Source organism: Bos javanicus, chromosome 21 (genome assembly GCF_032452875.1).
Source record: "Bos javanicus breed banteng chromosome 21, ARS-OSU_banteng_1.0, whole genome shotgun sequence".
Classification (NCBI taxonomy): domain Eukaryota; kingdom Metazoa; phylum Chordata; class Mammalia; order Artiodactyla; family Bovidae; genus Bos; species Bos javanicus.
The window spans coordinates 5,779,335-5,803,392 of NC_083888.1; the positions used below are offsets into that span (position 1 = coordinate 5,779,335).

At 39.4% G+C, this 24,058-nt stretch overlaps 1 protein-coding gene across 2 annotated transcripts in view; it reads left to right on the plus strand.

Moving 5' to 3' along the window:
- The window catches only part of CERS3 (ceramide synthase 3), a 169,732-nt gene extending 146,600 nt beyond the window's left edge, over nucleotides 1-23,132 (plus strand). The window contains exon 11 of one of the 2 annotated variants that reach the window (XM_061394236.1): nucleotides 20,694-23,132. In XM_061394236.1, the coding sequence (XP_061250220.1) occupies nucleotides 20,694-20,855 (162 nt within the window). In that variant the 3' untranslated portion in view covers nucleotides 20,856-23,132. The remainder of the gene's footprint in view (nucleotides 1-20,693) is intronic. The other variant, XM_061394235.1, reaches the window with a different exon arrangement.
- Nucleotides 23,133-24,058: the final 926 nt, after the last annotated feature.

Sequence of the window (24,058 nt, forward strand, 5' to 3'; positions counted from 1 at the left end):
GAGGTTATTGATATTTCTCCCAGCAACCTTGATTCCGGCTTGTGCTTCCTCCAGCCCAGCATTTCTCATGATGTACTCTGCATACAAGTTAAATAAGCAGGTGACAGTATGCAGCCTTGACGTATTCCTTTCCCTATTTGGAATCAGTCTGTTGTTCTATGTCCAGTTCTAACTGTTGCTTCCAGACCTGCATTCAGATTTCTCAAGAGGCAGATCAGGTGGTCTGGTATTCCCATCTCTTTAAGAATTTTTCAGGGTTGCTTATTGTCCACACAGTCAACGGCTTTGGCATAATAAAGCAGAAATATATCTTTTTTTCTGGAACTCTCTTGCTTTTTCAGTGATCCAGCAGATGTTGGCAATTTGATTTATGGTTCCTCTGTTTTTTCTGAATCCAGCTTGAACATCTGGAAGTTCATGGTTCATGTACTGTTGAAGCCTGACTTGAAGAATTTGGGGCATTAATTTACTGGTGTGTGAGATGCATGGGATTGTGTGGTAGTTTGAGCATTCTTTAGAATTGCCTTTCTTTGGGATTGGAATGAAAATTGACCTTTTCCAGTCCTGTGGCCACTGCTGAGTTTTCCAAATTTGCTGGCATATCTTGAGTTGCAGCACTTTCACAGCATCATCTTCCAGGATTTGAAATAGCTCCACTGGATTTCCTTCACCTCCACTAGCTTTGTTTGTAGTGATGCTTTCTAAGGCCCACTTGACTTCACATTCTAGGATGTCTGCCTCAAGGTGAGTGATCACACCATCGTGATTATCTTGGTCATGAAGATCTTTTTTGTACAGTTCTGTGTATTCTTGCCACCTCTTCTTAATATCTTCTGCTTCTGTGAGGTCCATACCATTTCTCTCCTTTATCAAGCCCATCTTTGCATGAAATGTTCCCTTGGTATCTCTAATTTTCTTGAAGAGATCTCTAGTCTTTCCCATTCTATTGTTCTCCTCTATTTCTTTGCATTGATCGCTGAGGAAGGCTTTTTCTTATCTCTCCTTGCTATTCTTTGGAACTCTGCATTCAAATGGGTATATCTTTGCTTTTCTCCTTTGCCTTTTGCTTCTCTTCTTTTCTCAGCTATTTGTAAGGACTCTTCAGACAACCATTTGCCTTTTTGCATTTCTTTTCCTTAGGGATAGTCTTGATCCCTGCCTCCTGTACAATGTCACGAACCTCCATCCATACTTCTTCAGGCACTCTGTCTATCAGATCTAATCCCTTGAATCTATTTCTCACTTCCACTGTACAATCATAAGGGATTTGATTTAGGTCATACCTGCAAGAAAACGCACTGGTCATAGCAAACACCCTCTTCCAACAACACAAGAAAAGACTACACATGGACATCACCAGATGGTCAACACCGAAATCAGATTGATTATATTCTTTGCAGCCAAAGATGGAGAAGCTCTATACAGTCAGCAAAAATAAGACCGGGAGCAGACTGTGACTCAGATCATGAGCTGCTTATTGAAAAATTCAAACTTAAATTGAAAAAAGTAGGGAAAACCACTAGACCATTCAGGTATGACCTAAATCAAATCCCTTATGATTATACAGTGGAAGTGAGATAGATTTAAGGGACTAGATCTGATAGATAGAGTGCCTGATAAACTATGGAATGAGGTTTGTGACATTGTATAGGAGACAGGGATCAAGACCATCCTCATGGAAAAGAAATGCAAAAAGAAAAATGGCTGTCTGGGGAGGCCTTACAAAAGCTGTGAAAGAAGAGAAGCAAAAAGCAAAGGAGAAAAAGGAAAGATATAAGCATGTGAATTCAGAGTTCCAAAGAATAGCAAGAAGAGATAAGAAAGCTTTCCTCAGCGATCAGTGCAAAGAAATAGAGGAAAACAACACAATGGGAAAGACTAGAGATCTCTTCAAGAAAAATAGAGATACCAAGGGAACATTTCATGCAAAGATGAGCTCAATAAAGGACAGAAATGGTATGGACCTAATAGAAGCAGAAGATATTAAGAAGAGGTGGCAAGAATACACAGAACTGTACAAAAAAGATCTTCATGACCAAGATAATCACGATGGTATGATCACTCACCTAGAACCAGACATCCTGGAATGTGAAGTCAAGTGGGCCTTAGAAAGCATCACTATGAACAAAGCTAGTGGTGGTGATGGAAATCCAGTGGAGCTATTTCAAATCCTGGAAGATGATGCTGTGAAAGTGCTGCACTCAAGATATGCCAGCAAATTTGGAAAACTCAGCAGTGGCCACAGGACTGGAAAAGGTCAATTTTCATTCCAATCCCAAAGAAAGGCAATGCCAAAGAATGCTCAAACTACCACACAATTGCACTCATCTCACACACTAGTAAAGTAATGCTCAAAATTCTCCAAGCCAAGCTTCAGCAGTACGTGAACTGTGAACTTCCAGATGTTCAAGCTGGATTCAGAAAAGGCAGAGGAACCATAAATCAAATTGCCAACATCCGCTGGATCATCAAAAAAGCAAGAGAGTTCCAGAAAAGCATCTATTTCTGCTTTATTGACTATGCCAAAGCCTTTGACTGTGTGGATCACAACAAAACTGTGGAGAATTCTTAAAGAGATGGGAATACCAGACCACCTGACCTGCCTCTTGAGAAATCTATATGCAGGTCAGGAAGCAACAATTAGAACTGGACATGGAACAACAGAGTGGTTCCAAATAGGAAAAGGAGTATGTCAAGGTTGTATATTATCACCCTGCTTATTTAACTTATATGCAGAGTACATCATGAGAAACGCTGGGCTGGAAGAAGCACAAGCTGGAATCAAGATTGCCGGGAGAAATATCAATAACCTGAGATATGCAGATGACACCACCCTTATGGCAAAAAGTGAAGAGGAACTAAAAGGCCTCTTGTTGAAAGTGAAAGAGGAGAGTGAAAAAGTTGGCTTAAAGCTCAACATTCAGAAAACAAAGATCATGGCATCTGGTCCCATCACTTCATGGCAAATAGATGGGGAAACAGTGGAAACAGTGTCAGACTTTATTTTCTTGGGCTCCAAAATCACTGTAGGATTTCAGCCATGAAATTAAAAGACGCTTACTCCTTGGAAGAAAAGTTATGACCAACGTAGACCGCATATTAAAAAGCAGAGACATGACTTTGCCAACAAAGGTCCATCTAGTCAAGGCTAAGATTTTTCCAGTGGTCATGGATGTATGTGAGAGTTGGACTGTGAAGAAAGCTGAGCGCTGAAGAATTGATGCCTTTGAACTGTGGTGTTGGAGAAGACTCTTGGGAGTCCCTTGGACTGCAAGGAGATCCAACCAGTCCATTCTGAAGGAGATCAGCCCTGGGATTTCTTTGGAAGGAATGATGCTAAAGCTGAAACTCCAGTACTTTGGCCACCTCATGCGAAGAGTTGACTCATTGGAAAAGACTCTGATGCTGGGAGGGATTGGGGGCAGGAGGAAAAGGGAATGACATAGGATGAGATGGCTGGATGGCATCACTGACTCGATGGATGTGAGTCTGAGTGAACTCCGGGAGATGGTGATGGACAGGGAGGCCTGGCGTGCTGCGATTCATGTGGTCGCAAAAAGTGGGACATTACTGAGTGACTGAACTGAACTGAACTGAATGGTCTATATGGTATTAGGAAGTGGTGTATGGTGTTAGGAAGTGTTGTAGTTTCATTCTTTTATATGTAGCTGTCTGGTTTTCCCTGTACCATTTATTGAAGAGGCTGTCTTTGCCTCATTGTATATTCTTGCCTCCTTTGTCAAAAATAAGGTACCCATAGGTGCATGGGTTTATTTCTGGACTTTCTGTCTTGTTCCATTGTTCTGTATTTCTGTTTTTGTGCCAGTACCATACTCTCTTGATGACTGTAGCTCTGTAATATAATCTGAAGTCAGGAAGGTAGATTCCTCCAGCTCCATTCTTGTTTCTCAAGACTGCTTTGGCTTTCTGGGGTGTTTTGTGTTTCCATATAAACTGTGAAGTTTTTTGTTCTACTTATGTGAAAAATCCCATTGGTAGTTTGATAGGGGTCATATTGAATCTGTAGATTGTGTTTGGTAGTAGAGTCATTTTTACACTATTGATTCTTCTTATCAAGGAACATGGAATATCTCTCCACCTGTTTATGTCATCTTTGATTTCTTTCATTTGTGTCTTATAATTTTTTCTATACAGTTCTTTTGTCTTCTTAGGTAGGTTTATTCCTAGATATTTAATTCTTTTTGTTGCAATCATGAATGGGATTGACTTCTTGATTCCTCTTTCTGATTTTTCATCGTTAGTATATAGAAATGCAAGTGATTTCTGTGTATTGATTTTGTATCCTGTGACTTTGCTAAATTCACTGATTAGCTCTAGTAATTTTCTGACACTATCTTTAGGGTTTTCTATGTACAATATCATGTCATCTGCAAATATCAAGAGCTTTACTTCTTCTTTTCCAATCTGGATCCCTTTTATTTCTTATTCTTCTCTGCTTGCTGTAGCTAGGACTTCCAGAACTATGTTGAATAATAGTGGTGAAAGTGGACACCTTTGTCTTGTTACTGATCTTAAGGGGAATGCTTTCAGTTTTTCACCATTGAGAATAATGTTTGCTGTAGGCTTATCATAAATGGCCTTTACTATGTCAAGGTATGTTTTTTCTATGCCCATTTTTTTGAAGAGTTTTAATCATAAATGGGTGCTGAATTTTATCAAATGCTTTTTCTGCATCTGTTGTGATTATCATATGGTTTTATCTTTCAATTTGTTAATATGGTGTATCACATTGACTGATTTGCATATATTGAAGAATCCTTGTGTCCCTGGAATAAACCCAAGTTGATCATGGTGTATGAGCTTTTTGATGTGTTGCTGAATTCTGTTTGCTAAAATTTTGTTGAGGATTTTTGCATCCATGTTCATCAGTGATATTGGCCTGTAATTTTCTTTTTTTGTGTGTTGTCTTTGTCTGGTTTTGGTATCAGGGTGATGGTGGCCTCCCAGAAATGAAGTGTTCCTTCCTCTGAAATTTTTTGAAAGAGTTTTAGAAGGATAGGCATTTGCTCTTCTCTAAATGTTTGATAGAATTCTCCTGTTAAGCCATCTGGTCCTGGGCTTTTGTTTTTGGGAGATTTTTGATCACAGCTTTAGTTTCAGTGCTTGTAATTGGATTTTTCATAACTTCTATTTCTTCCTGGTTCAGTCTTGAAAGATTGGACTTTTCTAAGAATCTGTCCATTCCTTCCAGGTTATCTATTTTATTGCCATATAGTTGTTCATAATAGTCTCTTATAATCCTTTGTATTTCTGCATTGTCTATGGTAACCTCTCCTTTTTAATTTCTAATTTTGTTGATTTGATTCTTTTCTCTTTTTTTCTTGATGAGTCTGGCTAAAGGTTTGTCAATTTTGTTTATCTTCTCAAAGAACCAGCTTTTAGTTTTATTAATCTTTACTATTGTTTCTTTCATTTCTTTTTCATTCATTTCTGCTTAGATCTTTATGATTTCTTTCCTTCTACTAATTTTGGGGTTTTTTTGTTCTTTTTCCAGTTGTTTTAGATGTAAAGTTAGGTTGTCTATTTGATGTTTTTCTTGTTTCTTGAGGTAGGATTGTATTGCTATAAACTTCCCTCTTAGGACTGCCTTTGCTGCATCCCATAGGTTTTGAGTTGTTGTGTTTTCATTATCATTTGCTTCTAGAAATTTTTTCATTTCCCTTTTGATTTCTTTAGTAATCTGTTGGTCATTTAGAAATGTTGTTTAATCTCCATGTGTTTGTGTTTTTTACAGTTTTTTTTCTTGTAATTGATAATCTAACCTCACAGTGTTGTGGTCAGACAAGATGCTTGAAATGATTTCAGTTTTCGTAAATTTACTGAAGTTTGATTTGTGACCCAAGATGTGGTCTATCCTGGAGAATGTGCACTTGAGAAGAAGTTGTATTCTTCTGCATTTGGATGGAATGTCCTGAAGATATCAGTGAGATCCATCTCATCTTATGTATCATTTAAGACTTGTGTTTCCTTATTAATTTTCTGTTTTGATGATCTGTCCATTGGTGTGAGTGGGGTGTTAAAGTCTCCTACTATCACTGTGTTACTGTCAATTTCTCCTTTTATGTCTGTTAGTGTTTGTCTCATGTATTGAGGTGCTCCTATGTTGGGTGCATAGATATTCACAATAGTTTTGTCTTCCTCTTGGATTGATCCCTTGATCATTATGTAGTGTCCTTCCTTATCTCTTGTAATCTTCTTTAAGATCTATTCCATCTGATATGACAATAGCTACTGCAGCTTTCTTTTGCTTCCCATTTGCATGGAATATATTTTTCCACTCTCTCACTTTCAGTCTATATGTATCTTTAGGTCTAAATTGGGTTTCTTGTAGACCGCATATATATGGGTCTTGTTTTTGTATCCATTCAGTCAGTCTATGTCTTTTGATTGGAGCATTTAATCCATTTATATTTAAAGTAATTATTGATGTATATGTTCCTATTGCCATTTCTTAATTGTTTGGAGTTGATTTTGTAGATCTTTTTTCTTTTCTTGTATTTCTTGACCATATAAGTCCCTTTAACATTTGTCATAAAACTGTTTGGTGGCACTGAATTCTCTTAACTTTTGCTTGTTTGGAAAGCTTTTTATTTCTCTATCAATTTTGAATGAGATCCTTGACAGGTACAGTAATCTTGGTTGTAGATTTTTCCCTTTCAGTACTTTAAATATATTCTGCCATTCCCTTCTAGCCTTCAGAGTTCCTACTGAAAGATCAGCTGTTAAGCATATGGGGTTTCCCTTGTATGTTACTTGTTGCTTCTCCCTTGCTGCTTTTAATATTCTTTCTTTGTGTTTAGTCTTTGTTAGTTTGATGAGTATATGTCTTAACATGTTTCTCCTCGGGTTTCTCCTGTATGGGACTCTTTGTGCCTCTTGAACTTGATTGACTATTTCCTTTTCCATGTTGTGGAAATTTTCAACTATAATCTCTTCAAAAGTTTTCGCATACCCTTTCTTTTTCTCGTCTTCTCCTGGGACCCCTATAATTTGAATGTTGGTGTATTTGATATTGTCCCAGAGGTCTCTCAGACTCTCCTTAGTTCTTTTAATACTTTTTACTTTATTCTGCTCTTCAGAAGTTATTTCTACCATTTTATCTTCCAACTCACTTATTTGTTCTTCTGCTTCAGATGTCCTGCTATTGATTCCTTCTAGAATATTTTTAATTTCAGTAATTCTGTAGTTTGCCTCTGTATATTTATTCTTTAATTCTTCTAGGTCTTTGTTAATTGTTTCTTGCATTTTCTCCATTTTGTTTTCAAGGTTTTTGATCATCTTTACTGTCATTATTCTGAATTCTTTTTCAGACAGTTTGCCTATTTCTGCTTCATTTATTTGGACCTCTGTGTTTCTAGTTTGTTCCTTCATTTGTGTAGTATTTCTCTGTCTTTTCATTTTTTTTTTTTAACTTATTGTGCTTGAGGTCTCCTTTTCCCAGCCTGCAAGGAAAGTTGAATTTTTTTCCTTGAAAGAGGTTGAATTCTTTCTTCCTTTTGGTTTCTGCCCTTCTTAGATTGGTCCATGGTTTGTGTAAGCTTTGTATAGGGTGAGATTTGTGCTGACTTGTTTGTTTGTTTGTTTTTCCTCTGATGGGCAAGGCTGAGTGAGGTGGTAATCCTGTCTTCTGATGATTGAGTTTATATTTTTGTTTTGTTTGTTGTTTAGATGAGGCGTCCTGCACAGGGTGCTACTGGTAGTTGGGTGATGCCGGGTCTTGTATTCAAGTGGTTTCCTTTGTGTGAGTTCTCACTATTTGATACCCCCTAGGGTTAGTTGTCTGGTAGTCTAGGGTCTTGGAGTCAGTGCCCCCACTCCAAAGGCTCAGGGCTTGATCTCTGGTCAGGAACGAAGATTCCACAAATGGTTTGTTATGGCATTAAGTGAGATTAAAACAAATATCCAAAAATGAGAAACAAAAGATGATCCCCAGATAAATGACAGTTACAAAATCAGGAAAATAATAATTAAAATAATGGAATATACACATATACATATATACCCATGAGCAAAGTCAAAACAGTCCAACAAAAATAAAGTACATAGATTGAACCAGTGAACAAAGGAAATAAAAAATTATATTTACCAGTTAAGAACAAAACAAATTAAAGCACAAACTGGAAAACAAAATTAAAGCAAGGTGCCAAGTGGGGAATAAAGCCCTGAAAACAAAACTAATAAATATGTTGAGAGGAAAAGAAAGAAATAAAAAATAGATATGCAAAGTTAAATCGAGGTAGATGAAGAAGATTTTTATACATTAAAGATTAACAGCAAGGGGAAAAGAACAGTAGGAAAGGCAAACAAAGGAATAAATATAGAAAAAATAATAATAGGTTTTAAAAAATGAAAATTATAAAAAAGAGAAAAGAAAAAAATGGAAGAAAGAAAAAAAGGGAAACTCCGCAGAACTGCAAAAGCCCAATGTAGAGTAGAGGTTTATAACAATAACAAGTGTGACTGAATACACACATATACATATACACACATAAGCAAATTGACCCGGTGAACATAGGAAACCAAAAGTCATATCTACCAGAACAAAACTAACTAAAGTACAAACTGGAAAACAAAACTAAAGCAAGGTGCCAATTGGGGATAAAGCAATGAAAATAAAACTAACAAATATGTTGAGTGGAAAGGAAAGAAAGGAAAGAGGAAAAATAGAGATGCAAAGTTAAAATATATGTTTAAGATTAACTGCAAGGGGAAAAGAACAGTAGGAAAAGCAAACAAAGGAATAAATGTAGACAAAATAATAATAGGTTTAAAAAATTAAAAGTAAAAAAGAGAAAAAAAAAGAAAAAGGAAAACTCCACAGAACTGCAAAAGCCCAATGCAGAGGCAGAGGTTTATAACAACAATAAAAAATGTGACTGAGAAAAAATAAAAAGCTTAATTGGATTTCATAGTGCCAATAAAATCAACAACTACAGCAGAGGGGGAAAAAAAGAAAAAAATTCCAAAAGATTCTACAGAACAAGTCAAAACATAAGAATAATAAATGTTTTTCTTGAGTCACTGCTGTTAGAGTTCTTTCCCTCACTGGGAATCACAGTCCACCTCACCTCCCTAGGATGCCCTCCAACACTATGCTGATCTCTGGATTTGTTGTAGGGCAGCTCAGATTCCAATCTTGTCCTACTCCTGTGTGTTCTTGCCTCCATGGTCCACAGCTATCAGAACTAGTGCGTTTTCTTTTGTAGGAGCTCTCAATGACCTTTTACATATTCCATAGACACAGAGTCTGCCTAGTTGATTGTGTGGATTTAATCTGTAGCTTGTACAGCTGGTGGGAGGGATTTGGGTCTTCTTCCTTAGCCACACTGTCCCTGGGTCTCAACTGTAGTTTTATTTCCACCTCTACCTGTGGGTCGTCCACTGGGGTTAGCTCCTGAGGCTGCCCTGGAGGACTTGGGTTTGCCACCAGGTATGGAGGTGGTGCAGTTGCTTAGGTCGCAGGGGTCCTGGCAGCACCAGGTACTCAGCGGGGTTGGCGGCTAGGGCAGCAGGAAATATAGTGATCTAGAAGGGTATGGCAACCAGTTTTGGCCAATATGCTCCAGTATGCTTGCCTGTAGAACCCTCCTCCCTGACAGAGAAGCCTGGCAGGCCACAGTCTACAGGGTCGCAAAGAGTTGACACGACTGAAGCGACCCTGCACGCATAGACGCAAGACATTTTTTGCCTGTGGCTGCTCTGCCTCATTGAAGATTGAGCGTGAAGGTGGCACAGCTGTTTGACTTGCAGGGACCCTGGCAGCACCAAGTGTGCAGGGACTCTGACTGCCTCCGCGACAGGAGTCATGGCCCTATCAGAGTCTTTTTCGAGCCTTTTGTAGCTGGCGATCAGAAGGCCTCTTTGGCCAGTCTTTCTCCATACCTCTGCCCCTTCAGGCACTTAGAGGGCTCCCTTGTCTAGGGTCCTTCTCTGTTGTTCAGTGTGTCAGGAACATAGAGGGCCCCCCTGACTGGGGTCCTACTCTGTAGTTCAGTGCCTCCATAGTTTGATGGGCCAGCCTCTCTATTGTTCAGCTGCTGTTACTGGCCTGTGGGGGGAGAGAGGCTATGGTGATGGCTCCACCCCCTACGCGTGACTGAGCAGTATCCTCTTGCTTCTGTGGCTGCCTGGCTTTCCTCCACAGGCATTTCCCCTCACAATCTCCTCCCTCATATCCCCTCAGTCCGTCTCTCCGCAGTCAACAGCAGCCCTCGCCCTGGGATTGTTCCACAATCCCTAAACTCTAGTCGCTGTCCCTTCCAGGAGACCCACGTTCCTGCCCGGCATATGTATGGCTGCAGCAAGAACTGTCTGATTCTCATTCAGTTTGCGCTGCCATAGATCAGCTGTTTCACTCTCAGCCTTAAATGTTTCTCCTCTGACTCAGACAGTTGTCCCGATGTGGGGATCAGACCCCTGCTTCAGTTCCCCCACCCACCGAGGGCTGGTCCAATTCTACTGTGTGTGTGTGTATGTGTGTGTGTGTGTGTGTGTGTGTGTACATGCTCAGTCATGTCTGACTCTTCGTGATGCCATGGAAATTAGCCACCAGGCTCTTCTGTCCGTAGAATTCTCCAGGTAAGAATAATGGAGTGGGTTGCCATTTCCTTTTCCACCAGTCCTCCTAATACTCCTGTTTTTCCCCCAGTTCCTTTGTCCTACCTAGTTTTGCATGGTTCTATATATTCTTTTCCACTGGTCAGTTACTCCTGTCTGCTCTAAGCTGGTGTTCTGCGCGTGCTTCTGTGTCTGAAAGTGTATTCCTGGTGTATCTGTGGAGAGAGATGTACTCCACATCCACTGACTCCTCTGCCATCTTTGAGAGTCTCTCTTGCCCCACATCCTCGCCATCAGACATTTCAATAGTTACCAGTTTGATGAACATGAGATTTTTGTCTTATTTTAATTAGCATTTTTCTTATTACTAAGCTTGAGCATTTTGTATAGTTGTCTATAGCCGTCTCTTCTGTGAGTCATCTGTTTATATCTTTTATCTGCTTTTCTGTCATGTTGAATTTTTTCTCTTAATGGTGCATATGAATTCTTTATTTGATGCTAACGTTCGAAACAAACTTTAACATTTAGATTTTAGTACTCATTTTCTGGGCTGTATACTTAACCCTCTGTCTTTTCATGGTTATTTCCTAAATGTTGCTTACTTAAATCCTGAAGATTTTTTTCAAAATGGTTTTGTATATTTTTGCTGAACTAGAGTTGTGGAACTTTCAGGCTATTGAATTTAAAATTGTGTTGAAAGGATGCAGAATGTATAGAAAATATGCTTAATTTAATGGTTTTAATCCCCAAAGCAAAGTATGTTTATGATATCAAATCATTTTCTACATCACAACTTGATAATTACCACACAGTCTTTTAAATTTATTTTCAGGTAATATAGAGAATATTAAAGAAACCCATGCACTTTTATCAAGAGCCACATTTTATAATTTGAGTTCTTCTCCACTAAACCGAGTCACTGAGCTGTCTGGGATCAACTACTGTAGCTTTAATCTCTTCTGGAAAATAAATGTGACTGACCAGATGTTCTCCAGAATCTACCTATCCCTAAAACTTACTTTTTCTTTTAGAAGTTAATTTTTAAAAGCCTATAAGCCTTAGAAAAGTGAAATAATTTCTTAAGGAAATTAGATATATAGATAGCAGCAAATGTAATGAAAATAAACACCATCTGTGGAAAATAGAATATATTTTGTACTGGTGAGTTGGGACAGTTTACAAAGCAAGAAACCTTTAAGCCTGGTTCTGAAGATCAAGAAGAGGGACTCTATGTATACAGACCAGTTGCAAAAAATTGGGAGCCATGAATAAGCCAGCTATAGGGTATGTTTTCAATACTGCTGACTCCAACTCAGGACTGAGGAAGCTGAGACATGGTCTTGGTCCTGTACCCTGTGTCTGAGACATTTGACACCAGCCAGAGCAAATTACTGTGTCATGTTACAGGTTCAAGCATTTTTTCATGAGCCCCACTCCCAAAGAAAAAGGCTAACTAGGAAAAGTTGGAAGTGTGTCCATTGCTTTAGGATTCTCCCGTGCTTGGGTGAATGAGTCTTTGAACATGCTTCAGTTAAGCTCTGTGCCCCTGCTCCTAGAACATGCCTTTCAAAGGGGAAAGTTGGTTTCAATTGCCTTTAATCTAGGGGAGAATATTTCAGTCCCAGCTGCAGAGTTTCTGTTTCTCTCAGGGTATGGGATGCTCTCAGACAGACTGATTGCACGCCTTCCTTCACAGTGACTGTGATTTCAACACCATCCTCTGAATGCAAGTCTTCTCTGCCCTTTTGGAGTGCCAGGCTAATGATATTTGCCAGTACTTGTGCCACTGGTGATGTGAGGGTTCCAAAGCCCTTATTAAGACCAGTAACAAGTTCTCTTTTATACAAGTAACTTGTTCTTCATTTTCACCATCACTTTGTATAACTGAAGGGAGTTGCTGAGAAGAGGAAGGAGGTACTTTTAAAAGACCTTGCAGAAATTATACTCATGAAGTTCCAATTGTGGAATGAATAACATTGTTAGTATGTATTCTAGAGGACCCACATCATTTCTGGAAAACAACCAGTTAAGTATTAGATATCTTTGCTAATTCCATAAAGTTATCTAATGTTATCAGAATAGTAATGTGATGTCTGTAATGACACAGCTAACCCTTCAACAAGGGCAGCTGGCAGCAGGTAATAAGGAGCATGTGTGCTGCAACATGCTTGGCACATGTAAGAGTTGTGCACCCAGTGACTACAGTCCTTTGCTTGCTGAAGCCCAGATTCACCCTTTACTCTTCAAAGAAGATCCTTGGATATTTTTGGATCCTTCTTTTTGCATGGATTTTCTCTGGTCCTTAATGATTTATGGGATGGGTTAGGGCCAACGAGTTACATGAGACCAGTTCTACAAGCTCAGGAACAACTAAGAAATAGGGAAGTAAGGGGTACTGGTGTGCAGAGAGCAAGCAAAGAGAAGGGCAATACAAGAAAAGAAGCTGGCTGATTGCAAGAGAAGACTCACTGCTGCTGGTACAAGCAGTCTTGTCATCTCATCAAGGCAGACAGGTAGAGTTCCAGAAAACACTGTGGCTTGACTTTTAACAAGTATTTATTAGTAGATTCCTTGTTCCCCTAGAGCTTGCTTGACTTATTTTTTATTTTTATTAAGTATTGTAATTTCTGGAAAAGATTTACCTTTTGAGAAGGTACTTTGCAGAATATAGATTGTAGTTTATATCTTAAACTTTCCGGATTTCAGCTGATTTAGAAAAGCGTCATTTTTTTCTAGCACACCTTAGTCAAGGTTTTTTAAACTGGGGGTTGAAGATCATTAATAGGTTGCCAAATCAGTTTTGTATCATTTTTAAATGAAATAGAATAGAATAAGGTATGTCAGTGTCTGTCTGACCCCCTGGATGCCCTGTCTCTCCAAGTATTCCAGCAGGGGATTGTAGAGCACTGTGGTTCAAAGTGTCTAACTTTAGATCAGGGTTTTCATCCTATATGCCTCTCATGATTGTGTGACCTTGAAAAAGTTACTCAAGCCCTCTAAGCCTCATTTTCCTCCCTATGAAAGTAAAGAGAAGGGTGCTATATCCTAGGATTGCTGTGAGGAGGAAATGGTATTGTTCATACTAACTGCTTAGTTTGGTGCCTGGCACATGCACATTTATAGTGTGGGTGTCTATAGCACTTTCATTTATAATTACCAACACTTGGAAGCAACCAAGATGTCCTCCAATACATGAGTAGATGCATAACTGTGGTATGTGCATCCAGACAATGGAATAGTCTTCAGCAGTAAAAAGAAATGAGCTATTAACTGTGAAAAAACTTAATAGCTTGTTTCTTTTTATTTAGTAATGTTTGTTACTAAGTGAAAGAAGCTAATTTTAAAAGCTAAATACTGTATTATTCTAACAACAAGGCATTCTGGAAAAGACAAAACTATGGCAAAATAAAAAGATCAGTGATTCCAGTGATTAGGCAGGAGGGAAGGATGAGCAGGCAGAGAACAGAGGATTTTCAAGGCAGTGGAAAAAAATAACCCTTTAAGGATGCCATTGTTGTCGTATTACAGGTAGCATATACAAGATGAAATTGAATATAATATGAGGTTTTATTAATATTTATTTCCAATTTACATTACATTCAATTTCCAGTTTACACTATTAAAGTTTGTATAACGTGCAATCATTCATCATGCATCTAACAACTCTTAGTAACAGGAAATCCTTTCTGAGCTTCACCACCAAGGGCAGCGGTTCTCCATTCTACTGGACCCACACTCCCTTCACTAGCCTGAATTTAAATTCCTAGTAATAGCACTCACCCAAAAGCATGATTTCAAAAAAGCAATATAGTGCCCCAACTGTAATAAAAAAGAAATAAGATGAAATAAAATATGCGTTTCATGTGTAACGTGCACCTGAGAGCACTAGAGAATGTGCCATGTTGACAGGTGCTGTGTTTGCTTATGTGGAGACTCGCCATGAGTGGGGCAGCTGCAAATTCAGATGGTGCAGTCTTAAATGCCACTGGTAGAGTTGCCATCCGTGACATGGCTTTCTGAAATTGTAAAGTTCTGAACAAAATGAAGTATAGTCTTCCTTTGATTTATGTATGTAGTTGCATTCCTGAAGAATTGAGAATATATTAACCATGCAAGAATTCCTGTGCCTGAATGTAAAATGGAGTTCGGTTCCAGGCCTGGATAATTACCAAGGCAGGTCTGGGAGGACATTTGGGTATCATGCACATTGCTAGATGTATGGCATCCCGAGCCAATGCTCACTAAAAGTCAACAGTGTTCAGAAAGTCAATCTTTCTGACTGTGAGGATGTCATACATTTCCAAAGTCCCTATATGGTCCAGGCCCTCTTCTTGGAGGTGAGGGTGCTGAATGTAGGATGTGGCTTCAGGCTGTGGTGAGCATCCTCCAGGGTGAATTTATCTCTCAGCCAGAGCAGCTACTCAAGTCCTGAGAAAGGGGTGGAAGTGGACTTCCCTGGTGGTCCAGTGGTTAAGAATACACCTGCCAGTGCAGGGAACACAGGTTCAATCCCTGGTCCCACGTGCCGCAGAGCAACCAAGTGCATGTGCCACAACTACTGAGCCCGAGCTCTGGAGACTGAGAGCCCCAGCTACTACGCCTGCGTGCCGCAGCTACTGGAGCCTGTGCGCCTGGAGCCCGTGCTCCACAAGTGAAGCCACTGCAGTGAGAAGCCTGTGCAGCACAGCTAGAGCGCAGCCTCTGCTCTCTGCAGCTAGAGAAAGCCCGAGTGCAGCAAGAAGACCCAACACAGTCATAAGTAAATACATAAATACCTTTTAATGGAGTGGAAAGATGCTAGTATGCCTTTCTAAGAAGAAATTAGGGGTGGAGTCAGTGGTGACTCAGACGGTAAAGAATCTGCCTGCAGTGCAGGAGACCCTGAGTCAGGAAGATCTCCTGGATAAAGGAATAGTAACCCACTCCACTGTTCTTGCCTGGAGAATCCAAGGGACAGAGGAGCTGGTGGGCTACAGTCCATGACGGGGAGTGGAGGGGGGTTACAAAGAGTCAGACAGAACCGAGTGACTAACAGTTCATACTTTCACTTTCAGGGAGAAATTAGTTTCTTTGTTCTGATTCAGATTTCCCCTTGTTCCCTACAAAAATCATTTAAATAATGAGAAGGAGAGCCAAGGGGCATTGTCCATGAAAGCAAACATCAACCAAGCATGGCTCTCCCCTGAAGGACTCTGTCTGCAGGGGGCAGCACTCTGATTCTGGCTCCCAGCCAGTTGTGGAAAGGTTGCCTTTCTCTGTTGCATTGGTTTTTTTTTTTTTCCCCTCTAATTTTTATTTTTATCTATTTATTTTTAATTAATTTATTTATTTTACTTTACAATATTGTATTGGTTTTGCCGTAGATTGACTTGAATCCACCATGAGTGTACATGTGTTCCCCATCCTGAACCCCCCTCACACCTCCCTCCCCATGACCCTCTGGGTCATCCCAGTGCACCAGCCCCGAGCACCCTGTATCATGCATCAAACCTGGACTAGCGATTCGTTTCACATATGATATTTTACATGTTTCAGTGCCATTCTCCCATATCATCCCACCCTCTCCCTCTCTGTTGCATCTTAACTGATGTGATGCCAAGTTTATTCCTCAGGGTTTACAGTGAGCTTTGTTTATTTTGAGACACTTTCTGTGTTGTAGAAAAGAGCAGAACGTATAGAAAAGGGCCTATGGAGTTGTATTTCTGTGATTAAGACAGCAGAATGTGTACATTGTTGTTGGTGTCGTTTAGGCCTTTGTCTGCACAAAGAAGTGTTTGGTTACACATACCCCAAGAAGCTCCAGAGGTATTCAGTTTTAGTCTTCAGGTCACAAAAGGGAAAACCCTTATGGTTATAGATGTCATTTTGAAAAATGATGTGTGAGGAAACAGTCTCACCTTCCATGTTTTTTTTTCTGCTCTAGGTTAGGGTTAATAGATACATTTGTGAACCAGCTTAGAGAGTCAGAGATCATGTCCAACGCTGGCCTTGCACAGAACTTGAGTTCTTGGTATTGTTTTAATAGTTCACACCATCTTTTATCTTTTGTAGTGAAGTCTGATCTGTGACAATTCCATCTGCCTTCCTTGGGAACAATTTTATTCCTCTAGGAGTTTTCCTGGCAAAATTCCTTTCAGAATACTGTGAACCCAAGGAAAAACATATAACTCTTTATTAGGAACTGTCTTGGAAGGACATTCCTGCATAAAGAAAACAGGAAACATCCTATCCCTCAAAGCAAAAATATCCTGACAACCAAAATGCCCACATGAGTAATACTTTACTTAGCAGATGTTTACTGGGGAAAACCATCATGTTTGCTTTATAACAAGAAATGCTTTTGTTTTATTTTTAAACTTATCAGTAAAATATTTTTGTACTGTTGTACAGTTCTATGAATTCCAACACAAGTGTAGATTTGTGTAGCCATTGCTATAATCTGGATATAGAATAATTCTACCACTCCAGTAGCTCCTCCCTCCACCCCAGCTCTTGGCAGCACTTTCCTGTTCACCATCCCGACAGTTTAGTCTTTTAAAGAATGTCATGAAAAGTACATTAGTATGTCTTTTGGTAGGTAACCTTTGGAAACAAACTTTTGACTTAAAGCCTTTGAGATTCATCCAGTGTCTTATAAATATCAGAAGTTTGTCTCTATGGATGTACAACTGCTTACTAATTTACTTGTTGAAGAACATTTGGATTGCTTTCAATTTTTGGCAATTATGAATAGAGTTTTTGTAAACATTTGCTTTTGTGTGAACATTAATATTGTATCTGTCTCTAGGATAGATCCTCAGGGGTAGGAATGCTGAGACAAAGTGTCTATACCAATTTGCATTTCCATCAGCAATGTATAAGAGTTCCTTCCAGTCACTCTGCATCCTTGTCAGCACTTGGTATTCTCAGAATTTTTAAGTTTAATTCTAATTTTAGAATAAAATTCTGATTTTAATTTAAATTAAATTTTTAATCATGATTTTAATTTGCATTTTCCTAATGGCTCATGATGTTGAACATCTTTTCACGTGGACAGCCTTTATCCTCATAGAGTGTCTATTTTTATATATTTTCCCATTAAAATTTTTTTTCACATTGTTATGAGAATGTTTTATTATCCTACAAGTTGAATATGGGATTTGCAAATATCTCCCAGTTTGCAACTTGTATTTTTATTCTCTAAACTGTTTCTTTTACAAAGCAAAAGTTTTAATTTTGATGTAGTACAGTTTATCATTTTTTTAATGGAATATGCTTTTTGTATCATGTCAAAGAACTCATTACTCAACCCTAGGTTGTAGGTTTTCTTCTGAAAGTTTTGTAGTTTTATTTTTTATATTTAAATCTATGATTCATTTTATGTTAACATTTGTATAAGGTTAAAATTTACTTTCTGCCTAAGGATTTCTAATTGCTTCAGCATCAGTTGTTGAAAAGACTACCCTTTCTCCATTGAATTGTTTTTGTACCTTTGTCAAAACTCAATTGGCCGTATTTGTGTGAGTCTATTTCTAGATTCTCTTTTCTGTTTCATTGATCTATGTGTTTACCCCTTTGCTAATACCATCCAGTCTTTTTTACTGTAACTTTATAGTCAAGTCTTAAAATTGGGTAATTCAAGTTTTCCAATTTTATTCTTCTTTTTCATTGTTGCTGTCTCTATTCTAGTTCCTTTGCATCTCCATATAAATTTTAGAATCAGCTTATCTATAAGAAAGATTTTAATTGGTATTATGTGGAATCTATACATAAATTTGGGGATAATTAACATATTTACTGTATTAAAACTCCAAGTCATGAGCATAGTATGTCTCTTTAGTTATTTAGATCTTTGATTTCTTTTATCAGAGTTTTACATGAAGATCCTATACATGCTTTGTTATACTTGTACCTAAGTGTTTTGTTTTATAAAACTATTGTAAATGTTCCTCATTTTTAACTTTCTGTTTTAGTTGGAAATTTCTAGTCATGTTGGTTTACTATGGCTGGTGTAACAAACTGCCACAAACTTGGTGGCTTAAAACAACAAAACTTTACTTTCTGAAGTTCTGGAGGTCAGAAGTCTATGATCAGTTTTGAGTAGAAATCAAAACTGTGTGGCAGGTGTGTGTTCACACATGAAGGAAATCAGTTCTTTGGCTCTTCTAACTGCTGGTGGCTGCCAGCACTCCTTGGCTTATGGCTACATCACTGCAGTTTCTACCTCTGTCTTCATATTCCTTTCCTCTATGTCAGATCCCCTCTGCCCCTCTTATGAAGCCATGATCATCTTTCATCTAAAAATCCTTAATTTAATCACATGTGCAAAAAACTTCACCATGTAAATTAGCTGTCACAGATTACAGGAATTAAGACATAATATTTTTTAGGACATTTTCAGCTTATTACATGAGAAGGAAATGGCAGCCCACTCCAGTATTCTTGCCTGGAAAATCCCACGGTTGGAGGAGCCTGGCAGGCTACAGTTCATGGGATCGCAAAAAGTTGAACACAACTGAGCGACTTAACTTACTTAAATTTACATTAGTGTTTAGAAGTCAAGATTGTGTGTGTGAGAGTAAGAGAACAGAGACATAAAGATACACAGACACACAGAGAGACAGATTGTGTATGTTGACCCTTTAAACTCATATATTAATTCTAGGAATTTTGGGGTTGATTCTTTATATTTTCTATATAAATAATTATGTCATCTGGGGATTTCCTTGGCAGTCCAGCAGTTAAGACTCCACACTTTCAAAGCAGGGGGTCGAAGTTCGATCCCTGGTTGGGTAACTAAGATCCCACATGCCACATGGCATGAGCAAAAAAGTAAAACGTTAAAAAAAAATACGTCTTCTGAAGATAAAGATATTTTTATTTCTTTCTTCCCAATTTGTATGACTTTTGTTTCTTTTTCCTGCCTTATTTCATTGGCTAGAATTTCCAATGCAGTGTGAATAGGAATGGTGAAAGTGAACATCCAGACTTGTTCCTAGTCTTAGAGGGAAAGCATTCAGTCATTCACCATCAAGTAGTCCTTCTTTGCAGAGTTTTCAAAGTTTTTTTTTTTTTTTTTAAATCATGAATGGGTGTTGAATTTTGTCATATGATTTTTCTGCATCAATTAATGTAATCATTTTCCCTTCTTTATATTATTAATATGATGGGTTACATTCACTGATTTCCAAATATTGAACCAGCTTTGCATTACTGGGACAAACCTCATGGTGTACTATTTTTTATACATTGCTAGTTGTGATTTGGAACATTTTGTTGAGGATTTTAAAGTCTGTGTTCATTAAAGATATCAGTATGTAGTTGTATTTTCTTATACTGTCTTTGTCTGGTTTTGGTATCAGGGTAATCTGGCCTCATAAAGTAATTTGGGATGTGTTCCCTCTTCTTTTTTTCTGGAAGAGAGTTGGTGTTTTTTCTCCTTTATATGTTTCATGGAATTTGCCAGTGAAACCATCTGTTCCTGATGATACTCTTTTTCAGAAGATTTTAAACTACATATTTAATTCTTTTTCATAGTTTTAAGACTACTCAGGTAACCTCTGTTTTCAATTTCATTGATTTCTCATCCCTGTTATTTCCTCCCTTTTGCTCACTTTGGGCTTATTTTTCATTTCTTTTTTCCCCTAGTTTCTTAAAGTTGGAAGCTCATATCAATAGAGCCTTTTCTTCTTTTCTAATATAAGCATTTGTAAGGTATACATTTCCTTTTAAGCACTATTTTAACTAGATGAACAAGTTTAATGTGTTGTATTTTTATTTTAATTAAAAGTATTTTCTAGTATTCCTTGAGACTTACTGTTTTGATCCCTTGATTTATTTATAAGGTGTTGTTTAATTTCCAAGTGTTTTGAAATTTTCCTACTATTTTTTGATAACGATTTCTAGCTTAATTCCATTAGGACGTGAAGATACTTTTCATAATTTCAATTAAGTTTGTTAAGGTTTGTTTTATGATTCCTGATATGTTCTGTCTTGGTGAATGTTTGGTTGTGTGAATGAATATGTGTTTTCTCTGAAGGGAGTCATACCTCTGAACTGGGCCCATTTGTTTGCTTATTTACCTAAGAGTCTTTCTGGAAAGCTGTCTCTCACAGCCCGTTGTTTTCTTTGTCCAGAGCATCCGGGATGTGAGAAGTGACAGTGAGGATGAGTATGAAGAGGAAGAAGAGGAGGAAGAGAAGAAGAAAGAAGCCAGGGAAGGCAAAGAGACAGACCGTTTGAAGAACAGCCTTGGAGCCAACAGGCACCTCATCCCCAATGGTCAGCATGGCTGTTAGCTTGAAGGCCACGTAGCTCCCAGTGCACAGCGCACCGCGAGGGCTGCTGGGAGTGGGACATGCTCCCTTCTCCACTGCTGTGGCCTCAGGACCCAGAGGGACCACAGATTTTGCCCTTCTTTCGTTATTACCACCTTCCCCCCTCCTAAGATATATTTAACAAAATGTTGTTTTTGTGTTAAAATGTTGAATATAAGCATACCAGTGGATTTTACTGGAGTTAGGACTCAGGCTTCATAGATTTCTCCAGAGAACCCTTCTAGTTCTAATTGTGCCCATTCATGCATTTGAGACACTTGGAGCCAACTTGGTTGTGGGCCTTCCCCTTCCCACCTTGCCTGTGTTCATGATGATTTGAGAAGTGCTAAGGCAACCCACCTTTTCCAGGTGTGTTTGGCCACAGAAATGACTCACTTCCCAAAAGTGAGCTAGAGATAGCAAAGGAACAGTGGTGGCAGGACCAAACTAAGGGGCCAGGCTTCAGGGCTCACAAGCTCCCTTCTGCCGTGGAAAGTATTTAAGCCTTCCATGCTGTGTGCTGCGTCTCTCCAGTCGGAAGAACCAGACGTGCCCTTTCCCCTCACAGGGATGGAGTAAGGATCAAATGAGATAATAATGGGCATGAGAGTGCATACTGTAGGCTGTGGTGTTCCTATTACCAGACCCTCTCTCCACCGTGACCCCAGCCCTGACCCTCTCTCCACTCTGACCCCAGCCCTGGCCCTCCTTTCACTGTGATCCCAGCCCTATTTGGGAGAGCAGCGTGGTGAAACTTGACACTGAATGGGCCTGAACAAAAGGCATAGTCTTGAAGAATTCCTTTTAAATGTGTCTGGAGACACCTAGAAATGCAAGTACCCAGAAAGCTGTTTCCACTTAATCTGGTGACTGTTTGTTAGCTCCCCAAAGGTAATTTTCACATCCCCCAGGTTCTCGTCCCTCAGGCTCCATGGCCAAGAGAAGGGAGTTTGGGCCCCACTCCTTGTATTTTGCTGGTTTCTTGTTTCCTCTCCGAGAGGGATGTGTCCCTGTTGCGTCCTGAGCCACCCCCTCAGCCAGCAGAGCTACCCAGCAGGCCATGGGGTCCACCAGGGCACTGGACCCAGGTCAGGCTGCTCCCCGAGTCACCATTACTCAAGAAGCCCAGCATCTGGAGTGCAGCATGCACCTGAGCTCCTGAGCGAAGGAGATCTTGGAAACAGAAGGAGATGCTGCACTATAAATCTCTGCAATCCAAGCCAAACAGAGTGCAAAGCAGTAACACAGAATAAGAGAAAGTCTGGAGAATGCCCCCAAGTCAGCATCACCTCCTAGGCCACCTACCTCTTTGGAAGGACAGGTAGGGGTTGGTAGGTCAGTAGCCACCTCTCAGCCCCCACAGGGGTGCTTCTCCTAAGGCTCGCATGAGGCACCTCAGGCATTCTCAGGTTGCTGACTGAGGAGAAGCAGAACCTTACAGGGGAAGAGCTGAGCAGCATATGCAACTTTTCCCCACCCAGTCTCTCATATTTTTTGGTCACATTTTGCATCTTCATCCTGTTTTGCTAAGGGTCTGTATTACCAAGCTAAGTAAGTGGAAGCTGAGACCTCGGGGACTAGTAAAGCCCACACAGGCTCCACCCATGGGGGCCGCAGCCCCTGCAGCACAAAAGAGGCTGTATATGGTAACCTTCAGAATTCTTTCCCAACAAAATTTCTTTTTGAGGAATTGTTAGAACAACAGAAAAAATGTGTCGGGTTTCTCTGTATAATATCTGCTTTTATGAGTACAATAACATTATATGTAAATGTATATTATAAATCTAAAATGCCTCCAGTTACAGCTGTTCAAGCATAGCTCTTGAATTATTACTATAATTTTTTTTTGGTGAAAGGTCACACTAAGATATTACTTTTATTTTCCAGTTAACAGAAACATTTTCCTTGATTTATTTCAGTCTCTGTACCAAATATCTTCTTGCTTGAAGTAAAAAAGTGTTTAGTCGTTTCATTATCCTCCAGTTCTTTTTTTTCTTATTTGAACATCGAAAGTAAAATTTGATAAGCGAACTCCAACTGCCTGTGGAGAGCTGGAAGCACCAAACTACCTCTGAAGAGGTAGAGATTCATGTTTTGTAACATCTTTTAGGGCATTTGTGGTTAATTTTAAGGCTGACCTCTATTTTTTACAGCAAACAAAAGCTCATACTATACACCAAATGGCTTTATAAAAATGTAGTCCACCATGCCATCAGTATTATTGTAATGGTAATGATTTACAGTAAAACAAAGACAGAGCCCTGTGTGTGTGTGGTGATTGAGTAGATTCAGCTTGGCTTCCTAGAGATTATTTCTGGTCTTATTGAGTGGTGGAAACAAAGACTTGTCAGTCTTCTAGAAATACCCTGTGGGGAATCAGGAGGAACAGTGAGGAGACCAGAGCCAAGTTAGGACCTGAGGGCCACTGGCCTTGGGATACAGACAGCAGACAAGGAGACACACAGACCAGGCCTGACGAGGGCGAGCCTCTCAGCTGTGTGCAGTGCAGACAGACACCAACTTGTGGACTGGAGACTAGCCTGAGCCCTGTGATGTGTGGCCCTGAGGAAATGCTGAAGAGCATGGCCCTAAAGGTGTTTTCTCAGCCCTCTCTTCTGTACCTACCCTTCAAAGGTGGAGGAGGAAATAGGGTCTATTGATGGTTCAACTAAATTACCTGTTGAGCTTAAAACATACCTTGCCTGCTCCACATTTTATTTCATACTTCTGGGATGAGGGAAAAAACTGCATTTTAACCAAGCCCAGGTACTTCTGAAGAGCAATCAGGACTCTGTGTGACCCCCCACCTAGTTTTATTCCTGTGTGGACTTTGCATGCATGCTGTTGTGTCTCACTAGCAGTTTCATATACTAATAAACGAGAATAGACAATGATACAGACTAAATCCAAATAAAATATAAAGGAAAAAAGGAAACCTGAGAATAGTCAAGACAAATAGAAAACACTACAAGAGTGATACACTGGTTAGTACAATGGCAGTGTTGTTGTTTGTGTGTTTGTTTAGTCACTAAATTGCATCCAACTCTTTTGCAACTCCATGGACTGCCAGACTCCACTGTCCATGGGATTTCCCAGGCAAGAACACTGGAGTGGGTTTCCATTTCCTACTCCAGGGGATCTTTCCAACCGAGGGATCAAACCCACATCTCCTGCATTGGCAGATG